Genomic DNA, 24,762 nt, shown 5'->3' on the forward strand with positions numbered 1-24,762 from the left:
TAAGTAGAGTTTTCTAGTTGTTCTATATAGTGCGGCAGTCCTTCCAGCATTCTGCTCCGCCCACTGCAGGTGTGTCAGGTCCAGTTCTCACCCTTCACAGGCCAAAGCCTATGCTTCTCATGGCTTCACGGGCATGAGTCTGTGTTTGGGAGAGTGCAACATCAACTCACATGCTTTACTGCTCTTTCTTTGGCTAGCTTCTATATGTCTAGTACCTGGGGTTTTTGTGTTCTTTTGGCTCAACTATACATTTAAAATGTTGTGTTTTTATTATAATCTCTTTGTTGAGTGGTGTGAATTTGAGGATCTTATGCATGAAATGCTGTCTCACATATTCCCGTTCCCTACCACTACCCTCTTCTTTGACAGCATCTCTGGCAGATCTCGTGGTTTTCTGGTGACGTTTAGTTACAAAAATAGTCATATATTTAGTAATTAGGATAAACTTTTTGGTATTAAATAATGCAGGACAGTCTAGCTTAAAACTCCAAATTCCCCTTTTTTCCCCAACCTAGGCCTAACCTGTGTTTTTAAAACAGAAAATTATACTTTTTTGTAAATGGATATATACACATATGATAAGAATATAAACATGGGATAGACAGCAGGACTGGTGGGGAGGAGGGCTTGGTCTGTTGCACTATTTTTTTACCTCCTCCCTCTCCCTACTTCTGGCCTCTTTGGCGCCTGGATGAGAGTAGGACAAGTACATAATGGAGTGGGACAGAGTCTTGTCTGATTGGTACTGTTGTACTCTGGGCCTCAGTGCCCTCTGTCATAGCAGGCGTCCACAGGCTGTCTCTTATGCTGGACAGGTTAAGGGAGGGAGTTCTTCAGAGTACACCTCCAGCCTCTGCCCCTAAACATCCCTTCAGCATCTTCTGCTGGAGTCTCTTCACCCTGGAAGGGTGCTATTTTGGGTCTTTCAAAATGAGTCAAGTTTGATGGCCGTCCTCTGAAGCATCTACTTGGCCTATATGGAACTGACAGAACCTTGCCCCATGACGGAACTGAGGTATACTTTGCCCAATTTTAACCGTCTCTCCTTGCCCCGTCATTGCGGTCTGTTCTAGGCAGCCTCCTCACCTTTGCTATTTTTAGACAGCAAGCAAGACCTGTCTCTGGTCATTACACACTGTCACTATTCCCCTACCTCAACTCTAAGAAATACACTCGGATTTTCCAAGAACTCTCACAGAGTGCTCTCTGCTCCCCTGGCAGCCTAACAGTTCTTTCTCCCTCAGTAAACATTCCAGCACAGGACAGCAATGCCATTCTTTAGCTTCCTTGCATTTTCTCCTATCCCCACTGTTCGATCTTTTGTATATATTGCCCCTTTCCTCTACTTGGGAGGTGTGATGGGCAGGTCAGTTTTCTCCCATAGAAGAGAAGAAAAAAGTCAAAAGACCCACTTATCCTGGAAATTTCCTTTTATCAACCTCCTCTAGAATTTCTAGTCTTTTCTTGTATAGCCTGCATAAGAAATGGTCCCTGGCCTAGTTCTCACGTCTTTTATAAGTACTTACATGACTATGTCTGGTATCTTACTTTAGAACAGTGGCATACGTTCCACACGTTCTCCTTGACTTCGAGCATTATTAGAAATCTGAGACAACCATAAATGTCCCATTTTTAACATTTTGGTAAACATTTCTGTATACATTGACTGGGGAAGCAACAGTGAAAGCTGGAAATTTCGTAAATTAACTTGTAAAAGATCATTCACACTCACTATAAGCAATGGATTCATTTTTTTTATTTAGTGGACTGAGGAAGGAAGGAAAAAGAGGGGTATTGGGCCAGCATTATGAAAATTTTAGATAGAGTATTGTAAGAAAAGACTTGGGTAGGACCCAGCATTGTTCATATACTTGAGGTATAGTCATTTCAAAAAGGACTACAAATTTACGTAACTCCAGAGCATGGAACATAGTCATTGCACGGCAGTTCAGAAGATGAAGGTTTCAGGCTTACTGTAAGGTAGCACTTCCTAACATTTAAAGGCATTCAGCAATGGGAGAGGTTGCTTTTATAGTTAGAGAACTCTATCCCCATTGTTTTCAGTTTTTTTAATTTACTTTTTTATTTCAAATAATTCCAAGTAGGTTATGAAGAAATTCATTATTGAACTTGCTCAATTTTCCAAAATAATTTAATAAAGACATACCGTACAACATATAGTGAAACATCAGTAAAATGCCATATATTGGGTAGAATTGGGCTGATACTGAAAGCAATATATTCTCTAAAAATGTGTAATATAAAGGAAGCCAATCTACTCAGTATTAAAAAGCCACCTCAATATAAACTTTTTTCACTTAGCATTGATCTAATTATCCATCAAATGTGATTATACCAAGGTATACACTTTGCAGGTGAGATTCACAAGTTAATAATGAAAACATTACTGTCCAGAACATTCAGTTAGTGCAAGAAGTATTCATTCATTCTTTAACTGAGTAATATTTATTGAGGGTCTACTGAGAGCCAGGTGCTGTTCTAGGCACTGAGTATAAAATCTTGTACAAATTAGACGTGAGTTTTGTTGTAATATGTAGCATTCTAGAGGAGGAATGGGTAATTAAATTGTTTCTAGCAAAAGAGAATAACAAATGAAATGCTATATTTAAAAATCAGTGGACTGTCTCAGCTATGGCTTCCGGAAGGCAGTGGAGAGGAAACTCATATCCTAAGATCCTAGTTGTATAATCTGAAGGGTCCTATCTTCAGGACAAATTGTCCTTGGTGGCTCGTGTTTGATCTTAGTACATGGAGTTTGTATGTTGATGGCCATGTTTAATATGAAAACAATAGTGGATTTTTGGTTTGTTTTCAAAACCAAGTATTCACATGCTACAGATACTCCTGGAAGAGGCCCTCTGTTCATCCTGTGGCTTCTTATACCCCCAGCACAAATGATGTGTCCTCCAGAGGGTACTCACCCGTCAGCTTGTTAAGCAACCAGTGAAAGATACCACTAATGTGCAAAATAGAGATTGAAATCTTAATTTTATTTTAAACTAAAACATTTATTACATTTTTAACACAAAGGGATTAAAAATGCAAACAATAAATGGCTCAACATCTCCCTGCCCAGATAATCCTTGTTGAAATATAGAAAAATAACATGTTAAAAACAAAAAGCCAAACAGGACAGACAGAGCAAAATGAAAATAGAAACGACCCCTACCCAATCCCTTTCAACAAGTATAACCCTAGTTAGGAGGGTTTTTGTGATCTCTTTCTGAAAAAATAGTGTTTTTTATACCTATCTGTGTAAAGGTATGTGAGTGTATGCACATGTACACAATAGGAATGTGATCTTGTGATTTATAATAAGAAATACATATTTGGTCTTTGTCCCAGTTCCTGATGCAGAGCTCCTAAAACCTTTGGAATTTCCTAAGTGGTGAGAGCTATAAAAGGCATTTTTGTTATGTTAATTAGGTGACCTTTGGAAAGCGCCTAGCCAACCTAAGGATGGGGCTGGTTGTCAGGAGAACCAACCAGTGGTTAGAGGGTTAGAACTTCCGGTCAGACTCCCAGACCTCTGGGGAGGGGAGAGGGGCTGGAGATTGGGTTCAGTTGTCAATGGCCAGTGTTGTAATCAATCTTGTCCATATAATGGAGCCTCCATAAAACCCCAAAAGAACAGGTTCGAAGAGCTTCCGAGTTGGTGCACACACGGAGGTGCTGAGAGAGTGGCTTGCCTGGAAAAAGCATGGAAACGCCACACCCTTTCCCCATACCTTGCCCTATACATCTCTTCCATCTGGCTGTTCCTGACTTATATCCTTTATAATAAAGTGGTGATCTAGTGAATAAACTGGTTCCCTGACTTCTGTGAGCCACTCTTGCAAAGTTATTGAATTGGAGCATGGGATTGTAGGAATCCCCCATTTATAGCCAGTTGTTCAGAAGCACAGGTGACAACCTGGACTTGTGATTAACATCTGAAGTGGGGACAGTCTTGTGGGACTGAGCCTTTAACCTGTGGGATCTGACACTAGCTCAGGTAGATAGTGGCAGAATTGAATTGAATTGCAGGACTCCCAGCTGGTATCAGAGAATTGCTTAGCGGTGTGGAAAAAAACATTGAAAGAATTATACACACTGTTTTGAAACCTACTTTTTTATTTAAAATATCTTAGCCTGCTTTCATATCAGATTATGCAGATCATCCTCTTTTTAATGGCTGCGGAGTATTCCTTGGTGATTCTAGATTTTATGTAACTAACTCTATTGCTATATAATGGTTAAGCATACATAAGGTAATGCTACATAAGGTTAAGCATATCATAATAGGGCAAGTATTAAGTTAAGGGAAGTAAATCGAGATGTTGTGAAAGAGTTGCTTATATTGGATGGGAGACCAAAGTCTAAGTCTGTCATTGCTGTTGCTTGGCTGTGGTGCTAAGTGTCAGGTCCACTCCTCTGTGTCTGCCACTCCTTGGATTCTGCCAAGCATAACATAGTAAAAGAGGTAGAATTTGGACATTCCTGGGCATCCTACTTATTTCAGCATTTCAGTTAGCAAACATGTAGGTACTTAGGATGAGCTTCATCAGATTCCTTCCTTAGAAGACTTTAGTGGGGCAGGGAGGCATATAGATAGATCATTTCAGTAGTGTGACAAGTGCCATTGCAGAGGTGTGCTCAGAATGTTGCGGCAGCAGGCTTGGGACACTCAGTCAACCTAGAGGTGTGTGTGTGTGTGTGTGTTGGCGGAGGTGATTGAAAGCTTCTTGGAAGGACAGTGCCCAAGCCGAGTAGCTAAGATTAATGGAAGTTACCTAGGTAGAGAGAAGGGGAAGGGCATTCCAGGCCAGGGAGCAAAGAGGTAAGAAAGCATGATGAGTTTGGGGAATCACAAGAGTTTAGCATTGTCAGAATATAAAGTTTGAGGCAAGAAGTGAGATGGAAGACATCTGTTCATGGAAGGCCTTGTACGTCATGCTGAGGAGCTGGGAATTCCTCCTTAAGTCAAAAGTCATGCATGTCTTTTATATATCAATTAAATACTTTCTAAATATTTATCATCACTCTTTGGAACTCTGGAAAACATAATTCCTTCATGAATTCATGCAACTGCAGAATTGAGCCAACTATTAGCTTCATTATCTGTTGCTGTTGAGCCCGAGATCCTTGGTTCACTGTCTTGTTTCACATGGTTCTTTACTGTACCCAGAACCTTAATCAGCCGTTTCACAAATGGTTGCCGGAGCTCACTGCTTGGGAGCACCAAGTGATAGTGTAGGTGAGTGAGTTCAAATCCATCACCACTGTCAGAAAAATAACTAAGAAGAATTGACCTGCAGCATCTCTGGGTACCAAAGATATCCTGTCACTGTCATCACTGTCATTTTATAAAATGCAGGAACACAGCCGATCCACATGAAATATATTGCTTGTGTTTGGGTTAGAAAAGAGAACTGGATGGAGTGAGAGTATTATGATTTGATCTGATGAGTAGTAGTTGATACTTATTTCACTTTGACTTCTGAGTCTTTTTACTTCTAATGATCCTCTTTTCTTTCTTTCTTTCTTTTTTTTTTGGTGAGGAAGATTGGCCCTGAGCTAACATCTGTGCCAGTCTTCCCCTATTTTGTATGTGTGACACCACCACAGCATGGCTTGAAGAGTGATGTGTAGATCCATGCCCAGGACCCGAACCCATGAACCCCAGGCCGCCAAAGTGGAGTGCATGAACTTAACCACTACGCCACCGGGCTGGCCCCCAACCGTGTGTTGTTAAACACTAGGCAAAACCATTAGTTGTCTAATACAACTTTGGCGAAAGGCATTGGGCAGAAGCAAGTTTGGAAGAGAGGAGCTCAAAGGGAATACCTTGTTCTTTTACTAAAAAGAGAGATAAAGCTATTTTAAGCACAAAATAGGGTCTAGAAATAAACACTGTTTGTGGGGAAGGTGCATTTTTGTAGGAAGGAAGGCAGTGTTCTCTGTTGATCTCACTACAGCTCATTTATTTATACAGCTTTACTTATTTTTCTTCACACATAAAACTTTTTCCTCAATCATCCATGGTAGAATCCCAGGAAGATGTGTTAAATATGTTGCTATAGTTTACAATTGTCATCTATAATGTTTTATTTAGCTAAATCTTTTTTTTCACTACTCCCTGTACAACACAGAACACCATATGCCATTGTCCCTGTCAGGAAGCAAAGGTTTCCCTGGTCTGTGCCTGTGCCTATGTTTATGCCACAGAGGAGCTGTGGTCCAGTGCCATCTTTTATTGATAGGGCCAGCAAAGGAGAAATCTAATGAAATTATCAAAGCTTTGAATTAATTATGAACTTGAATAGGAGAGCTAAGCTCTCTGGAGCCAAGGATCTCATTACCCATGCACTCTCGTTGCATCCTCTTCTGGAGCAGAAGGCGTTTTCAGCTACAGCTCTTAGCTCGGCTTTGGACTTTATTCAAACTTGCTAAACTGACATGCTCTTCTTGCTACGATGTGGCTGCTGATGTCCATGATGATTAATTTAATTCTGCTCTGGATCTACAGGAGATGTCAATAGATTTTCTCTCCCCCTCCTTTTGCCTTTTATTATTTTTTCTTTCTCTCTCTTTTTTTTTTCCATCAAATTGGATGGTATACAAGTTTGTGTCCTTTTTGGGTAAGGTGAGAAGCTTTCAGGATTCAGGTGTAGCTTCATGTAATATAGTGATTGATTTAAAGTTAAGAACTATATTACATCTACTATGTATTCCCTGGATATTTAGGTAAGCACAAAGTCAAGTATTTCTCTTTGAATTTTGAACACCAAATGGAAGTTTTTCTTGCTAGTTTCTACTTTAGAATTAATGGTATAGCAATAACTTCCATGGTCTAACAGTATTGTACATATTTTTGATGTGTGTTGTATGGGAACAACAGATCTCACTTTGTGGGTCTAGCTCATGGGACTTATGCTCCCTGGGAGAGAGTAGGTAATGTTTGCTTTACAACTCTGGTTTTCCTTTTCCCAGTAGAATGATTTTTTTGGTGAATAAATCAACTTCTGATTGTTTTAAGTCTACTAACAAGATCAGTAGCAAAAAGGTTTCAAATTACTATTGGTGATGATTCCTTGGTACTGTCGTATAGGTTCAAAGCATCTCATGGCAAGCTTTTTGGCTTGCTTTTGAGACCCATTATATATGAATTCCTAAACTGCAGCTCATCTATCTCAGTAAACTACAGGCCACTGGCAATTTTTGTAAGCAATGACTAACTTTGCTTTAGAGAGTCAATGTTTTAAGGTTTTGAATAGTGGGGGATGGGAGAATGATAATCTTTGCTTTTCCTTTTCCTATTTACTTTCAGTGAGTTTTTTTCCCCCCATTTATTTTCTCCATAGGCAGCTGCAATATTTAATTCAGCCTTTGGAAGTTTTTTGGTAAGTAAACATGGTTTAATTTGTCTGTTATAACTTCTGTTGTGATGTTTTTATGAAAGATTTAGTGAAAATTAGACTCCTTTTACTATTTGGTTAAATATAAAAGTTCTTGAATCTTTTCATGTGCTATTATTCATACCCTGAAGAAAATTAGTTAATAAATAAAGGAAATGTTCTCTTACAGTACAGTTTGGAGGCTTGAGTTTAATATTCTATTTAATGGATTCAAGGAATCAATTAAAACACTATGTGTCTCCTTATAGAGGTTATGTCAATATATTGATCATTTAATGAGGTCTTTTAGATTATTATTATTTTGTATCATGGGACTGAGGATTTTGAAAAGGAAACATGACCCAGCTGGTCAGAAAGGGAATGCTAATTTACTTGTTGACATGTCATTTATTTTGTACATTTCACTGTCAAAGAAGCTACTGTCTTGGATACTTCTGGGAAATCTATATAAAAAAAATTTGAAATGAGGAAATAACTAATGAGTAATATGCAAGAAAATGCAATTTTTTTTGACATATGAACTATAAATTGTATTTCAAAAAGTTAAAAAATAGTTCAACTTTCGTAAATAGAACCAATACAATTATAAGGATAATACTCTTTTAGCATTTTTAATCATTATTTTTTAAGTAAATGACATGACAAAGACTTGGTTTATGTTATAAAAGGATGAGAAAGAAACTAAGTTTCCTGTTAATTAAATATTTTTATTTATACTCTCTCTAAAATTTGGCTAAATTCGTGAAAATAAATGAGAATATTGTTTTTTTAGGTATATAACTCATTCACAGATTTGTAGTACATTTATTTACAAATAATTGAGAATAAAATCAGTGGTGTATAAACTGGTTCATGAGTCTGGGCAAAATATCAATTATTTCTGTTTAAAATGCTCTTCGTGTCACTTATTATTGTATGTATTTAAATGTAGTTGAAGCTTTTAAACATATTGTTACATATGTTCTACAGCTTTTAATGTCCCAGTGTTACAGAGCTTTTAATGATGTAGCTTCTGCAAAATATATGCTTGGAGTATCTCTTATTTTTAAAGAAGTAGTAATGTTATTCCTGATACTGTATTATTCCTGGGTTTTATAAGAGAGGTAACAGAGTCTATTTAATGAAAATGGTCTCTTGAGCTACTTATTTTAGACTGTCATATATTTTAAGTCATTATTTCATATGTTCAAGTATTATTTTCTATATGTTGTCACAATTAACAGAATAATATCTATAAAATATGATCTTGTTAGAAGCCAATTTTTTTATATGGTTTGGAGTCATCCACATCCGCTATCAAAGCATGGTTGCCTAAGCTGGACTCTTACTCTTTAAAATGTCTAGGGTAACTGAGAAAATAAGTCTGAGGCAGTTGTCTGATAACTAAAGCAAAATACACTGTCCCTGACTTGAAGGACAAGTTCACTGAGTATGGTTTGAGGTTTGCACTGACTGTGTGTACAATGAACATATGATATTGTTCCACCAGACCCAATTCTTTGATAAGGTCCAGTAAAGTAAAACTGGTTCTAGGGATTCTGTGGGATTTTTAATTTGCTCTTTTGCTTCTAAGAAGTTATGCATCCTTTCTCCTCAGTCTCCTGCTCTTTTTGCTCTCTTCATCTTTTTTTTTAGCCTTAACTCAATTAATTAATTAGAAGTATTTATTGATCTCTTGCCACACAGAGGTAGTTTTCTAGTAGCTGTGGAGGATGCAAAGAAATATTGTGGAGATCACACATAGAAAAAGAAATACAATGTAAAAGTTAACAGGTCAAACAGAAGGTGTTACTAGATGATATATGATTGTCAAATAGCACAGGCAATATGCACTCTGAATTCAAAGGTCAGACAGAAACAATTTTGCCAAGCTGGGCCTTGAAGTATGGTAGAACTTAGCTAGCAGAGAAGAGAGGAGAGGAAATGGCACGAGCAATGGCAGAGAGGCAGAAGTGTCTTTTTCTACTCTTCCTTTCCCTCCTTTTTCTTTCCCAAAGTTGAAAATTACCAGAAAGGGTTTGAGAATGAAAATTATGATCAGAAATCTTTTGCTCCAGGGTTTCAAGAGAAATAATTCTATTTCCTTTTTTTCCCTTTCCACCATAGTTACGACAAGCCTTAGATTATGAACTATGTGTGAGTCTGAACTAAATCAGTTAGAATAACAACAACAACAACGAAAATAATAGAGGCTTATACAAAATGAAGGTTTATTTCTGTACTATATAAAATCTGGAGGGAGGCTGTCCATGCATGGTATGATGGCTTCATGGTCTCATTGTGGACTGAGACACCTGTCTTTCTCCTCCACCCTCCACGGCATGAAGCTTCTTTCCTCAAGGTTGCCTCATGGTCCAAGATAGCTGCTGGAGCTCCAGCCAAAAGGATACCTGGATAACAAGGTATTTACCTTGGGAAACAACAAAAGATCTCCCCTAAAAGCTAAGGCTTCTTTCTTTAAATAGGATTCTTGGAATTCCAACACCATACTTGCAGTAATATCTTATTGTAGAACTTAGTCACGTGGTCATACATAGCCCCTGGAGAGGTTGGGACATGTGACAGTTTGCTAAGAGCTAAAAATTGGATTTTAGTTAGTAAGGAAGAAGAGAATGCATATTAAGAGGCAGCTAACACTTTCTGCATATGAGCACTGTACAGCAAGTGTCAAGAGTTTGAAGAAAGTGATTAATCTCAGTTGAATGATAGGAGAAGGCTTCAGGGAGAAGTTGGTGCTTGAGTTGGGCTCAGGAAAAAGACTTATTTTAGAGGAGGGAAATTCTGAATTATAACTTTTACATTTTAGTCTGTTATTCGTAAAACATGGTACTTGTTAGAGTTTTGGGAGTTTTTTTTGAATTTTCTTTGTAAATGGAAACCATCCATCTATCCTTAAAATTTAGGATTACTCATGTAGTATGTTTTCTGGAGTCAGACTGTCTGGGTTTAAATCCTTTACTTGACTGAGTACTAGCCTAACCACATCATCTTCCCTATATGTAAAATGGGGTAATGATAGTACCTAAACTGTACAGTTGTGGTGAGGATTAAATGGGGTAATCTATATAAAATACTTGTTTGATGTGGTAGAAATAACTGATCTGATGTTGTCCAAGCTCTGCCATGAATTTTTTTGCATAATCATGGACATCCATAAAATGAAGAAATTGGTTATCTGTGATTAATCCCTGTGGCTTCTAAAATACACTGATTCAATGATTATTATTCTCTGGTTATGAGTGACCATTTCTCTTATATTTACATAATGGAATCTGAAAAGAGTGTTTACTTTAGATTATATTAAAACTTTGAATGAAAGGCTTTTGTTTGAAGAATTTTGAAGAAAGAGCTCTGAGGGCGTTCTTGCTGATTTTCAGACATCTGGGTATACCAACTAAAGTACTGTACATATTTATAGCTAGTTTAATAATGTCCCAGGTCTAATTAAAACACAGTGTTTTTAAGAACTAATTGTTACAGAAAACTGTGGGGTTTTTTCTTTAATGTAGCTAGGCTGGTAATAACCAATGATAGATGAATTTAATTTACATAAATTTCAGACCAAGAAAATATTTTAAAATCCTGCCACAGAGGATTGCTTTAAGTTAAGGAGTTAATGCCATTATCTCCTCCTCTCATTTAAATGGTTCAGTTTACAATAATTGTGGAGCATAATAAGTGTTTTGAGATTTTTCCTCTTGATGAGATTTTAATAAAATTTGACTAATAAAATAGTCAACTACCCTGAATAAATGTTATCAAAATTTATATATTATTTTTTCTATGTAAAACCATATATTTCAAGTTCAGCCTTCTCACATGTTGCTTCGTCATCAAAAGAAAGATTTTTAAAAAAATAGATATTGGCAACTTTTTGAAAAATTCCAGTTGAAGAATTCTTTTAAAAAAATTCAACTGTGTTAGAGAAAACTTTGATCACGTGATTATTTAGACCTTTAGCATTTTTAGTTTGGAGGCTGAATTCAGTGTTTCCATGTCTTCAAGAATTATAGGTTGAAATTTAAAAGGAAAAGGTAGAACTTTTTCTTATTAGACTCCTCAGCCCATTTTATTATTTTTGATAGCTCCTGATTTTAAAGAGAAACTCTAGTGAGTGACAGAGTTAATCATGCCAAGTTGAGTTTCTAATAACTATGTTATACAACATGATAGCAATTCATGGCAACATAAATGTAAAGATTTCTGAAACAGCAGCGAAGAGTTATAAGCAGAGTTGACTCCTCCTTGTGACTGCATAACGTCTAGTCTCAAAAAGATCTATAAGAATCACTGTTTACTCTCTAAATCTCTTCATTTAGATATCAAGAAATGGGTTTATTTTCCATAATCCTTCTCTTTTAAAATAGTCATTGCTGGAAGCAGTAGAAGCTATTCTAAGATGAATAATTTTGTTTCTTTTCATGCCAGACCAAGGGTTAAAAGGAGCTCCTTGCCTTGAGCTGAAGAACTGGCCAGCACATATTTTTCTTCCCTCACCCAATTGTTCTGTCTTCCCTCTTTGCTCTGGCTGGTCTGCCATTACTTCCCAGCTTTGTAGAAAGATTTGAATAGTTAACTGATGCTATTGTAGTTGCTAAAAGAAAACAAATCCCAAACACAAATGCCATGTTTTAATAACGTGGGATATATGTTTATCATCTTTTATTCTTCCTTGCTTGTACAAAGTGTGCTCAGCCACACTTACAACGGTCAGAGAGGAAGCACACCAACTTTGTTACTCATTAATTGCTGCGTAACACTACTTTGTAAAAATCAGAGCAAGAATCTCAAATATTGATGAAGAGGGTTAAGGGTGGTACGAGACAAGACTCAATTGTTAATTTGGTTTTCCTTTCACCTAAATCTAGGATGTCAATTTTTAATTTAGTTTATGTTTATGGAATGTTCATTTTGTGCAATACTGAAAACTATGTTGACTTTTTTTTTTCTTAATTTGCTTAAAATCTTAACCAACTCAAATTATTCAGTTAAGATTTTGGTTTCCCCCCAAAAGTTCATGACTTGTTTATAAAACAGATTTTTATTTTCATTAAGCTTAAATGCCAAAACAAACAACAGAATTTTTAAGCAATATTTAGTACCACGTTATAGGATGTCATTTCAGGTTCGTACTTTTACTGCTGAGGACTCGATAAAACCAAGATTTAAAATAACCTATTCTGGGCTTTAAAATATCTTATGAACTATGTTCAGACAATGGGAAGTTGGTTTCCACCTTTATAAAATGGAACTCATCATCATGGTATGCCTTTCATCTGATCACCTCTTTGGGCAAGTGAACATCATAAAAGTTGATATTTCTGAGAACAGACTACTTTCTCTTTAAAAAATACCCTTGGTTCAATTAGCAGTATGGCATAAAATAGGAAAATAGGATATAAAATTAACACACATATAGTCAGAATCCGTTAGATTCAAGGCACTTTTCTAGATGCCGAAGCAAATACCTAAAACATAAATATGTAAGAAAATGAGTAAAAAGAATGAGCAATAAAAGATTTTAAAAAGAGGGAATTTAGGAACTGCCTTCAAGGCAGTGTCTTCCAAATTTCAGGCAGCGTATGACTTTTGCCACATGGACATATTATTTATATTATTAAATAAGACTCACTTTTTAAATTTAAATTCCTCTTGAAGCAAAACTTTACATCCACATGGTAAACAATCTTGTCATGAATAGAAGGTAACTGAAATTAAATCAAATGGAAAAAATCTATTATTAATTTATAGCTAAACTCTGCTGCCTACACAAGGCTCTGAGTCCAGTGCCTGCCCTCCTTTAGATAAAAAGTAAATTTGTACCAATTCCAAAGCAAGAACTGTCCCTTCCTGCAGTCTGAAGGACTGAGAAAGATTTTTTGAAAAGAGAGTAAGTTTTATCAGTAATTCTCTGTCCTTGTGTCCTTTAAGTCACCTGCTTTCACTTCCACTTTGGGCAGCACTGTTCCTTAAGGTCATTTCTCAATCATTTCATCAAAGAGGTCAGTTGAAACCATTGGGGGAGGTCAACTGAGGAAACCTCCAGAATCAGGGGCTGTGGCAACCTGATCACGTTCGTGTTTCTTCCTTAGAGTATTTTCTACATAACACTCGTCCGGAAAAGCAGCATGCATGTGTGCCAAATGCGTTTGTAGAGGTAAAATATGCTCTAATGCTTAAGTAAGGAAAACCCCGTGATAACTACATTTGACTTTGTTTCTAAAACAAACTCTTATCTGAAGTACAGTCATTGTAAATAAAAAATGGTCTTTGTTTCTTAATACAAATATATAGAATCCTTACCTACTCCATTTTAGCAGCGTAATGCTCTATGCCGTCTGACAGGACTTGTGTAGCAAGTAAATGCATTAGTCACAGTGACCATTTTTCTTGCAAATTTGTGACATAGATTTAATTATTGGAATGACCAGCAACTTACAAATCTAATTTTGGTGGAGGCTGAGGCAACTTTTTTTTTTTTTAAATAATGATGGATTTTTTTAAAGCAATGATTTGATTACTATTTAAAGATATCTACTGGTGTAGAACTAGCCAATTGACTGAAGTTATTTTATTACCCTTTAACAAATGCCATGTGCTTTCATTTTTATTTTTATTAATTTTTAAAATGTCATCATTCCCAAACTGGAAAAGTACTTGCTCCTATGCTCATTTAGGTAAAAATAAATAAATATAAATTTGAGGGGGGCAGGATGTTTGTAAAGGGCCTTGTAAGAAACATGATCTTAGTAGTTGGTTAAAACCATGACTAAATTTCCTTAGTTTGAATCCAACCTACTACAGAACTGCTCAGTTTATGGCCTTTAGTAGGAGATACCCACTGACTACTAGTTGATGATGATATGGTAGATAGTTCTCATTTCTCTGCTTCTGTTTCTCCTAACGAAAAATTTACCATGATTAATCTATTTATTAAGCTAATATTTGAGGGATCTGGGGATAGTAGTGTGGTGAGCCAAACAATTAAGGGTCCTGTCTTTATCTACAATACAGATTCTTAAAGTGAGAATTTCAAGTCCCATGGTGGGAGTAGGGGTGGGAGAGGTAATAATTTTCCACTATTAATATACCTCATTGACTCAGACCCCACTGCCATTCCAAAATAAATCTGGATATGTGGAAAGAAGCAAAAGGGCATCTGAGGGTGTATAAACTGTATAAACTTGTGGATTCTACCAACCAAAAAGAACCTTCCTTTTAATTATTGGTCTGTATGATGAAAGCAACGTTAGACATCTACACTCCATTGCTGACTCAGGTTTTCAAGTAAACATTTAGCACTTCTGAAAAACAATAGTCTGTATTATTGGAAATGGTAGATTGTAGTTTGAAATTTAAAAAATCGAATATCAATCTTTTTTTAGCTCTAATCCACTGCATGCCACTGTTTGGCCTTATATCAATTTTATTAATGAAACATTTGTGGACTTTCTACTATGTGCTAGACGCTGGGCTAGGTTCTAGAACTAAGAAAAAAAAATGAAGAATGTCCATTATCAATTTACCAGTTGATGAACTTTGGATTGTTTCCTGTGTTTGATGATTGTGAATAAAGCTGCTGTGAGCATTTTCGTATAGGTTTTTGTATAGAATATGTTTTCATTTCTCTTGGGCAAATACCTAGGATTGGGATTGCTGAGTCATATAGTAAGTATATGTTTAACATTATACGAAATCACCAAACCATTTTCCAAAGCGGTTGTACCATTTTACCTTCCTACCAGGAATGTGTGAGGAATCCAGTTGCTCCACATCCTGGCCAGCCTTTGGTATTAGTAGCACTTTTTATTTTAGCCATTCTAATAGTTGTATAGTGATATGTCATCATAGCTTTGATTTGTATTTCCCTAATGGCTAATAATGTTAAACATCTTTTTATGTGCTTATTTGCCATTTTTATTTCTTCTTGGGGTAGTATCTGTTCAAATCTCTTACCCTTTTTTTTTTGAGGAAGATTAGCCCTGAGCTAACATCTGCTGCCAATCCTCCTCCTTCTGCTGAGGAAGACTGGCCCTGAGCTAACATCCATGCCCATCTTCCTCTCCTTTATATGTGGGATGCCTGCCATAGCATGGCTTGCCAAAGTGGAACATGCGAACTTAACTGCTGCACCACTGGGCCAGCCCCCCCCCCCCTCTTTTTTAAGGTATACATTTTGGTGAGGAAGATTAGTCCTGAGCCAACATCTGTTGCCAATCTTCCCCTTTTCTTTTCTCCCCAAAGCCCGAGCACATAGTTGTATATCCTAGTTGTAAGTCATTCTAGTTCTTCTGTGTGGGACGCCACGACAGCATGGCTTCATGAGCGGTGTGTGGGTCCACACCCAGGATCTGAACCAGCGAACCCCAGGCCGCCAAAGTGAAGTACACGAACTTGACCACTTGGCCACAGGGCTGGCCCCTCTTACCCAATTTTTATGGGGTTATTTGGTTTTTTATAACTGGACTGTGAACTTTTAAATATGTTTTGGATCACAGTCATGTATCAGTTATGTGTTTTGCAAGTGTTTTCTCCCAGTCTCTGGCTTATCTTTTCACTTTCTTAACAATGTCTTTCGAAGAACAGAAGTTTTAAATTTTGATTAAATCCAAATTATCTGTTTTTTTCTTTTATGGCTCATGGTTTTTGTGTTCTCTCTAAGAAATATGTGTTTAACACAAAGTCATAAAGATTTTTCTCCTTTATTTTATTCTAGAATTTTTATAGTTTTATAATATATAAAACTATAGTTTATAGTAGACACTTAGGTCTATGATCCATTTTGAGTTAATGTTTATAGATGGTGCCATGTACGAGTTGGGACTCATTACTTTGCATACAGTTGTAGAAGTTTCAAGTTTTTATGTTTCTCAAATGTATCTGTCTTGCCCTTTATGGATTTTTCCATAGCCTTTATACTTTATAAAGTCCTTCTCTAATCACAGTGTCAGGTAAAGTTTCACATGTATTTTCTTTTAGTTTTATAGATAAAATGCATATCTAATATTTGTTAAAAAGCAAAGCTCATTATATGAGAGTTCAATAAACACAAATAACAGTTTGAAAGTACTTCACCTGATTATGATATCGTTGTTTAAAGAAGTCAGTTTTCCATCGTTACTGTCCCTACTGGGTGTTTTTCTTGTGTAAGTCCGGCTTTGTAGTGTTACTCTCATATCTACATGGTGTCATATATGCCTGTCCCTGAAAATAATTAGATCAGTATTCATGTCTGTTAAAAATTGTTTCTCTATCTTAGGATATTACACATGACATTAATACAATTACGTAAGATAAAATCATTTGTTCAAAGTGTAAAATGGATAGATGCATAAAGAGTGATTGAAAATTATAGAAACCTCATTTTGATCTCTATCAATTTAATTTGCAAATATTTACACAAATTAACAGTAAAATGTTTCTATTTGGAGGAGTGTGGAGTAAGGTTAATAGCTCTCAGTAACAGTTTTAAATAGTAGAGGACTTTTTAAAAGTAAAATTTATAATTTTAAAAACCTTGATCAGTTTGATTTTAACTTTATAATTGAACAGGCTGTGCTGGTCACGGGGAAAAAGTCTCCTCATGATGCAAACACGGTATCTTGGAAATTAGAGCCAAAGCATCACAGATCTCCAGGCTCATAAGAGGAATGTTGATTCATACTTTACATGTTCACTGATGCTTGTACTCTGAGTTTGCAGTTTATACATTTGCCTGTATTTTGACGGAACCACGTACTTGTTTACTTTTCCTGACTAGCTTTTTCTGTAATGTTTCTAATAAGTAGAGTAGTTAAGTTAGAAATGTCCACTGTGTTTATAGTTTTACTTTGTAACAGTGCTTGGTCTAGTGGTCAATATTTGTGGTTTCGTTTTTTATCATTCAGGCAATTCTCTTTTAAATAGTTATTTTCTAAAATGTTCCTAGTTTTTCACTTGAAAGCTTGTGTTATTCTTTTTATCCATTCATTTAGGAGAGACAATGTTTATTAACACTGTGGGGCTTTTGATAATCCTATCTTCTTTCTCACCATTCTATACATCATTGTGAGATAAACTACCTTCATGTGCTCTGTCACTCCTATGCCTTTAGTGCCTTCAGTGGCTTTTAATTGCTCCACCTAATTGGCCATTCAGGAATCCTTCTAGTGGAGCGCTTCTGCTCTCTCCCGGGTGTCCTTCTTTCACCTTCTTTCATTCCCATATTAACTATTGATTCACTCTTCTCTTCCCTCTCCTCCAACACTTGGGGCTCCCACTTCTTTGTTTACTCTATTCTCATCCTTTCCATTTCCTATCCACCTCTCACAAGCCATGTCTTCCCCTTGAAGCAATTTCTCTATCTTTTCTTTTATGGTTATTTAGCTCTTGGGATGACTTTGCACCTAGATTGTAACTGGTTAGTATAGTTAGTTTAAAATTCTGACCTTCTCTCCCACCTCTGGCACTTCCTGTTATCCTGCTCTTACTATTTTTTTCTAAAATACTTATCTTCTAACATAGTATATATTTACTTATTATGTTTATTGTCTATCTCCCCTTATTCAAATGAAAACTCCATGAAGGCAGGTATTTGATTTGGCTGGTTTGGTTCACTGCTCTATCCACAGCACTTGTAGTACCTGGTATGTGGCAAGCACTCAAAAAATATTTGTTAAATGAGTAAAGAGAAATCATTCAATGAATGCTATTTTAACCTCTCTTCTTCATATATCTAAGATTGTAAAACACCTTGTATAGTACACATTTAAAATGCCTGTTAATTATTACAATTATATGTTGAATTAATTTGAGAAAAATCTTGATATCACTTTAATTGACTGTCCATCAAATAGTTCTTACTTATGTTAAAGTGATTTTAAGTTATAAGTTTTTAGTCTCAATAAAACATATGCTATAGCCATAAGGAATTTGTATCACTTTGTTTTCACAGTGTTGATTTAAGAATGGGGGTGGAATATCATTTCCACGTCTAAATTTAATATTGGGGCATTTGTAAGCTTTCTTCTTATAATAACTCCCTGTGAGTAGTTTAAGGCAGATTATTTGTATGTAATAGATTACCAATCCGTACGCTCTTGTCATGGAAATGATTGAGTTTAAATATCAGAAAGTTTTCCATGAAAGACTCCTACAAGTGTGAATACCTCATAAATATAAAGAGCTGAAGATTTAGAGATAAGAGGATATAGTGAGGGATTGCCATTATATGGCATTGCAGAGAATCATTGCACTGTTGGTATTAAAAAAAAAGTATTTTGCTGTTAAAGTTTATTGTCTAACAACTTGTGAAATATATAATATAATTAAATTGACAAGTGAGAGCCAAATTTCTAGACATTGTTGAAAAAGAAATTTTACAGTATCTTAGAGAAGAGGTAAAAATACAAGTAAGCCTGAAAAATAGAAGAACCAATTCAATGGTATATAAAAACTAGATAAAATCCATATCTGAGAGGCATTAGAAGTACTTAAAGAATAGAAGTGACCAAAAAAGAAAAAGAAAGAAAAAGCCAAGGTGATAATGAGGAAGCAGATAAATTGAACTTGCAATATGATATGGTAGCAAATGGAAGCTAATGCAGTCCTCCTGTAGAAGCATCCTCTTACAGCTCTCCGCAATGGAGTCTGGCAGGGTCATAATTCAGAATATTGTTTGACTTTGGTCTTATCATCTTGTCAGAGATTAAAATTTGTCAAATGAGATATAGAAAAATAAAGATGTGACTTAGGGTGGAGGAACTTTGGAGAGTGATATATATCTCTATATAATGGAGAAAAGAAGAGAGAATTTTTAGATACTAAAAGAAGGGATGTATCGTTAATCAGACATGATTTTTTAATGGTAAAGGTGGTTCAATTTTCTTATGATAGCCTAAAAAAATACATTTGTGCTATCTATATTTCTTATAGCAGCCTGACAAATCATTCAGAATTCCTGATCAGTAACTGCTGAGGTATACAAATTTTAAGCAGGACAACTTTTCAGTAACTAAAATCAGCAATAAGAAAGGTGATTTCTTGTTTACAAAAAAAATAGTAACTTTACATGTTGCTTTTTCTCTTTTCTTCATTTATTTCTACCTCTTTAAATTGAACAGGAAAAAAATGATTAGAAGTCATGAAAAATATTAGAGAAATGTAGACTTTCTGCCTTTTGCCCTTTAATTCACAGGGGTTTTCCCTCAAAGATGGTTGAATCCTGATTCTGTATCATTAAATGTCTCTATAGAATTTTGGGTCCATATCTCATGTAGTTTCAAACAAAACAATTGTTGAAGTCAAAAGGTTAAGTTTCCAGCTCTAAAAAAAATTGAATAAAAACTCCCAGTGCAGACAAGTGGTTAAAAAAAGGGTTTAAGTGTGTGCCAGTAGAAAATATCCACATTAGGAAGAATACTTCCTCTTGTAACAGAATGCTGTTGTTCTCTTTTGTATGAATTTTCAAGATATATTTGAAAAGTAGCATCAAGATGTCTCTAAAGAACAATCTCAACAAACATTCCTCAGTCTTGAAACTGATCTTCCATCATGTATGCCTTTTTAAAAAATTCTATCAACCTGGCACCACAATCACTAAGGGTTTTCTAGTGCCAAAAATATCATGAACTAATGAAAATCTCAAATAGCATTCTGTATCTCCGTCTTAGTTTTACTAGATGTTGCTGGCCTTTCATTTCTATATGGGAACTGTAAGTAGTGAGTCACCTAAAGTCCGTATTTTGATATATGTTTTTAAAAATACAGACTAGAAGGGGAAGTTTTTCTCTTTAAAGGAGGAGAAGTTGGGTGCTACACAGTTCTTAAGGAAGTTTTTCTTTCTTTGCTGCAAATCACCATTGATACCATGAAGATTCTTGGCTTAAGTCTTTCTTGGCTTGATATCACCCATAAACAGAATCATTTCCAGTAATATTATTTGTTATTTTCTTTGTCTGTTTGAGCCATCCATTTTTAAGATATTTTCTCCTGATTGCTGGGGATATAGGTGGCTTGTACTTTGGAAATTTACTATGATCCTGTTTCAAACACGAATTTTGTGGCTCTATCGCACAGGGATGGACTCACATTAATCTACTCATTGATAGTGATATATGCAGCAGATTGCTAATTTATTAATTGAGAGTTGGAAAAACAGTTATGAGAAACTCTTAGACACTTAGGTTGGTGCTTTCTCTCCTCGTGGTTAAATTCACATGGAAGAAATTTTAATAAGTTTATTTGGTGGGAGTGGAATTGGAGGAAGAAGAGGTAGAGAGATAATTCACAAGTTTGATTCTATCAGGCTGTTGTAAGTGAATGTGTCTGGCTCCACAACAAGGGTATGTTGCCCTTGGAAACAGACAGGTGCATCATTTGGATCAGGGATCTTCTTTCCTAGATGGTGCTTAGATAGATGTTTTTAAGAGTTGCTTTTAGGTACTTTCTCACTGCTTCCCATTGCTGACCACTTTCCCCTTTTATTGACTCACCATACCTTAAAGTGAAGTCTTGCTGACGTTGGAAACGTTCTAATATTTTAAGGCTATTTTGCTTGTCTTTGCTGTAAAGGCGTTTCCCTTATTTCCAAGTTCAGAGAGGGAGAAGATACATTAGTATTTTCATTGTTTATCATCTATACAGCTGAACAAACATATGGTAGCCACAAGCCACGTGTGGCTATTCAAAAGTTAATTAATTAAAGTTAAATAAAATTAATCATTCAGTTCCTCAGTCACACTAGCCACATTTCAGGTATTTAATAACCACATGTGACTGCTGGTTACAGTACTGCACAAAATGTTGAACATTTTCATCACTGCAGAAAATTCTATTGGATTCCACTAAAGAGAGATGTTTAATTGACAAACTATTTTCCAGTTATCTATTTGAATATAACTTAGAGTCCAATATTTTAATTTGTCTTCATTTTTGTGTATTTATTTCAGATATAGCCCAACTTACTATTTCAGTCTTCCCTAGTGAATTTGAAGTCAGTTGTCTATACATGTTCAGCCCGATAGGGATTTTGTTGTTATGATACTAGTTGGTTAAGTATCCAGCACCTAAGCATTTGCTTATTAAAAAGTGCTCATGAATTTCATTTGCAATTCTCCTTTAGTTACTCAAAGGACTATTTACTGTCAAGTAGTAGAAAAAACACTACTGCACAGCCAAAACATTCCTTATTTGTTACATTGTAATTTTCATAATTTTGACTTATAATGGTAGATTTCTTTTTTCAACACTGTGCTATTTTGATAAATTAATAACACTCCTTTGGAAATGCTCACAGTGCCAGGAATATAGATACAACCTTATATGTATAAGAGATGTCCTTTGAAAAACAGTATAATGTTTTAGCTAGAGGCACCTGAAAGTCAATTCATTTTCAAAGTCTGAATATGATTTTATGTTTAATTTGTGTGCCTTCTTCTGCATTTAACAACTGTTCTCATGGGACTATTAAATTTTTTAATCTGCTTTAACCCCTTTCACATTTGAAAAAGCATTTTCACTAAGACTGGTCTTTCTTACCTGGTAATTTGACTAGTCAGTGGTTTTCTAGCATTTGGATTTCACTGATAGGTAAAATTTCAAAAGAAATTTTGGGGAGTGCCTCATGTTTTTAATTACTTATTTTGCTAAATAAGAACTACCATTTATTATCATCATTTCATGAAAGAATAGACATTTAAACATAAAACCCAGGGCCCGGCCTGGTGGCATAGTGGTTAAGTTCATGCGCTTGGCTTCAGCGGCCTGAGGTTCACAGGTTCAGATTCCCAGTGTGGACCTACACACCACTCATCAAGCCTTCCTGGGGCTGCGTCCTACATGCAAAATAGAGGAAGATTGGCAACAGATGTTAGTTCAGGGCCAATCTTCCTGACCAAAATAAAATAAAATAAAATAAAACCCAGAAGGATGTATTTCAGGCATCCTTGAATAAATCTAGCTTTATCATTGATAGACTATATTCTTCTTATTTTTCCCATTTATTCCTTTAGAGCTTTTGACTAGTCTCTTGCCTAAGCTCTTCACTGTTGAAATTATCACCCTTTGTTTGTTGGTTTTCATCTTTGTTGATCTTTTTACCACCTCTATTTGGTGTTTTAAATTATAATTTTGACGTAGATTCTATACTATTCATAGGCAAAGACTGTCTCTATTCAAGGAAATCCTATAGTATAATCAGGCCAGTTAGAACATTTGATAAGTGATGGTGATTTATCAAAAAGTTATTATTATTTTTTTTAGATTGGCACCTGAGCTAACATCTGTTGCCATTCTTTTTTTTCTTCTTCTTTTCCCCAAAGCCCCCTAGTACATAGTTGTATATTCTAGATGTATGTCCTTCTAGCTCTGCTGTGTGGGACACCACCTCAGCAAAGCTTGATGAGTGGTGCTGGGTCCACACCCAGGATCCGAACCAGCAAAACCCTGGGCTGCTGAAGCAGAGCACATGAACTTAACCACTTGGCCATGGGGCCAGCCCTCAAAAAGTTATTTAACAGTCTTAGCTATGCCAACTGTTAACCAAATTTTCATTTGTCTAATTCGTACTCTGCGTTAAGTTTGTCTTTGTTATACTCTGTAGGGGCTAGAAAGAAATGGTATCTCTTCCAGAGTTGGAGGAAGATGAAAACAAAGGACTAAACATAAAATAACTTAAGTAGACCTAAGAATAGTTTCAAAGAAAAATCTATTTGGGGAATATTTGGATAATATAGCTCACTTGTCATGAACTTAGAATTTTAGGAAAAAATATCTAGTTTGTAAAAATATGTTTTTTAAGGTAACATTTAAAATATGTATATATATAACTTTTACTTGTGGAATTTTTGTGAGCTTGGTAGACTCGTGAAAGAACTTCCTGGAGTGTATTTATATACACTCAGATATATATTTATTCATCCATATTCTTATACACAATTGTTCTTATCATTAGAAAAGCTCACGTTTTATTGAGTACTTTAAAGATAATAGGTTCTCAGCAGCTACTGAAAGGAGTACAAAGATGTCTCCATGCACAGATCCTGCTCTCAGAGAGCTTACACTGTAGTAGTTAAATATGTACGAAAATATATGTAAAAGAATAGCCAAAGTATGAGCAATTGGGATTACCTCCTGGAAGGGACGGTATGAGAAAAAGCCTTGCAGAATTGATAGAATTTGGGAAAATAGTGATGTTTATTCCAGAAGGCTAAGGGGATCTTACTATTCCTGATTCTCTATGTAAAAATCTTTCTAGTAGGCTAAGTTTATCATGAGTTATAATATTGGTATCTTATAGACAAAATTTGGTATAATCCAAAATAATAATCCAAAAGGGACAAGTAATAGATAGAAGGAGGCTTGGTCTAATATTTTTCATAGCTGAATTTCTTCAAGAAAGGTATATTTGACATGAAAAGCCTGCAAATTTATTTATTAGACTTTTTAGTTACACTTTTACACATGATTAAAATATAGTAATGTTCATTTTAGGTAAATGTAAAAATATGTGTATATATACACATATATCTAGTCTCTATATACAGAATATTAATCTTTGCTTCTGTTGAAAAATAGTTTTTCTTTTATAAAAGTTAAACAAGTAAAAATTTCATTTGCTTTTATCGATATTATTGACATCTTAGCAGAACTCTATTAAATTTGGGCTATGGTATGTATAAATTACCTATGGTCTATGGTATCTCTAAATTATGTTCTACAAAATACAAGAATTAAAGAAAAAGACTGATGTTTCATAGAACTTATAAAGTATTATACATGATTGGGAGACAGCTATACCATACAGGAGAAATTTTCCCTTTCGTTCCTTTCCTCTTTCCATTTACCTAAGTATGGCCAAAACCCTCTTTATAATCCTATATCTAGACTTTTTATCTAGTCTCTAGATATGATATTTTCCTAAACCTCTGGTCTCTTAAAAACAGCAATAACATTTTTTATTAGAGACTTTGAAACTTATACAATGGGGATCAAATAATATTAGTGAATCTTGTGTACCCATTTCTCAGCTTCAGCTGTTGTTGGCTCAAGACAGTCTTGTTTCCTCTACACCCCCATGCACTTTCCTCAACTCAGGTATTATTTTGATGCAAACCTCAGTCATCATTTTATTTCAACATGAATTTAATAAGAAAGGGCTCTCTCTTGTTTTTTAAACATAACTATAATGCTGTTTTCCTACTTAGAGACTTTTACTGGCCAAGTTTTTCATGAAAGCGTCTGGGATATCTTTATGGTAGAAAGGCTAGGAAATGCAAGGAACATAAACAGACTGGGGACTCAAAGATCTTAGGATTAGTAAGTGTGGTGTCATGAGCAAAATCAGGGAGTTTAGGCGAGAGAATAA

The 24,762-nt window shown here is 35.5% G+C and overlaps 1 protein-coding gene across 14 annotated transcripts in view; it reads left to right on the forward strand.

The window, feature by feature from the left end:
• The window catches only part of SLC10A7 (solute carrier family 10 member 7), a 240,067-nt gene that overhangs the window by 64,980 nt on the left and 150,325 nt on the right, over nucleotides 1–24,762 (forward strand). For 7 of the 14 annotated variants that reach the window (XR_011435001.1, XR_002806476.2, XR_011435012.1 and 4 more), the window contains one exon: nucleotides 7,365–7,403. The exons of 3 other annotated variants lie outside the window; for them this stretch is intronic. Coding sequence is in view for 4 of the 11 variants with exons in the window: in XM_001501818.6 (XP_001501868.1) it covers nucleotides 7,365–7,403 (39 nt within the window). In the remaining 7 variants the exon portion in view is untranslated. Of the gene's footprint in view, nucleotides 1–7,364; nucleotides 7,404–9,745; nucleotides 9,821–11,846; nucleotides 15,017–24,762 lie in introns of those variants that run through there. 4 more of the 14 variants (XR_011435009.1, XM_070258229.1, XM_023636469.2 and 1 more) reach the window with 2 other exon arrangements.

This window comes from Equus caballus, chromosome 2, assembly GCF_041296265.1.
Source record: "Equus caballus isolate H_3958 breed thoroughbred chromosome 2, TB-T2T, whole genome shotgun sequence".
Lineage (NCBI taxonomy): Eukaryota > Metazoa > Chordata > Mammalia > Perissodactyla > Equidae > Equus > Equus caballus.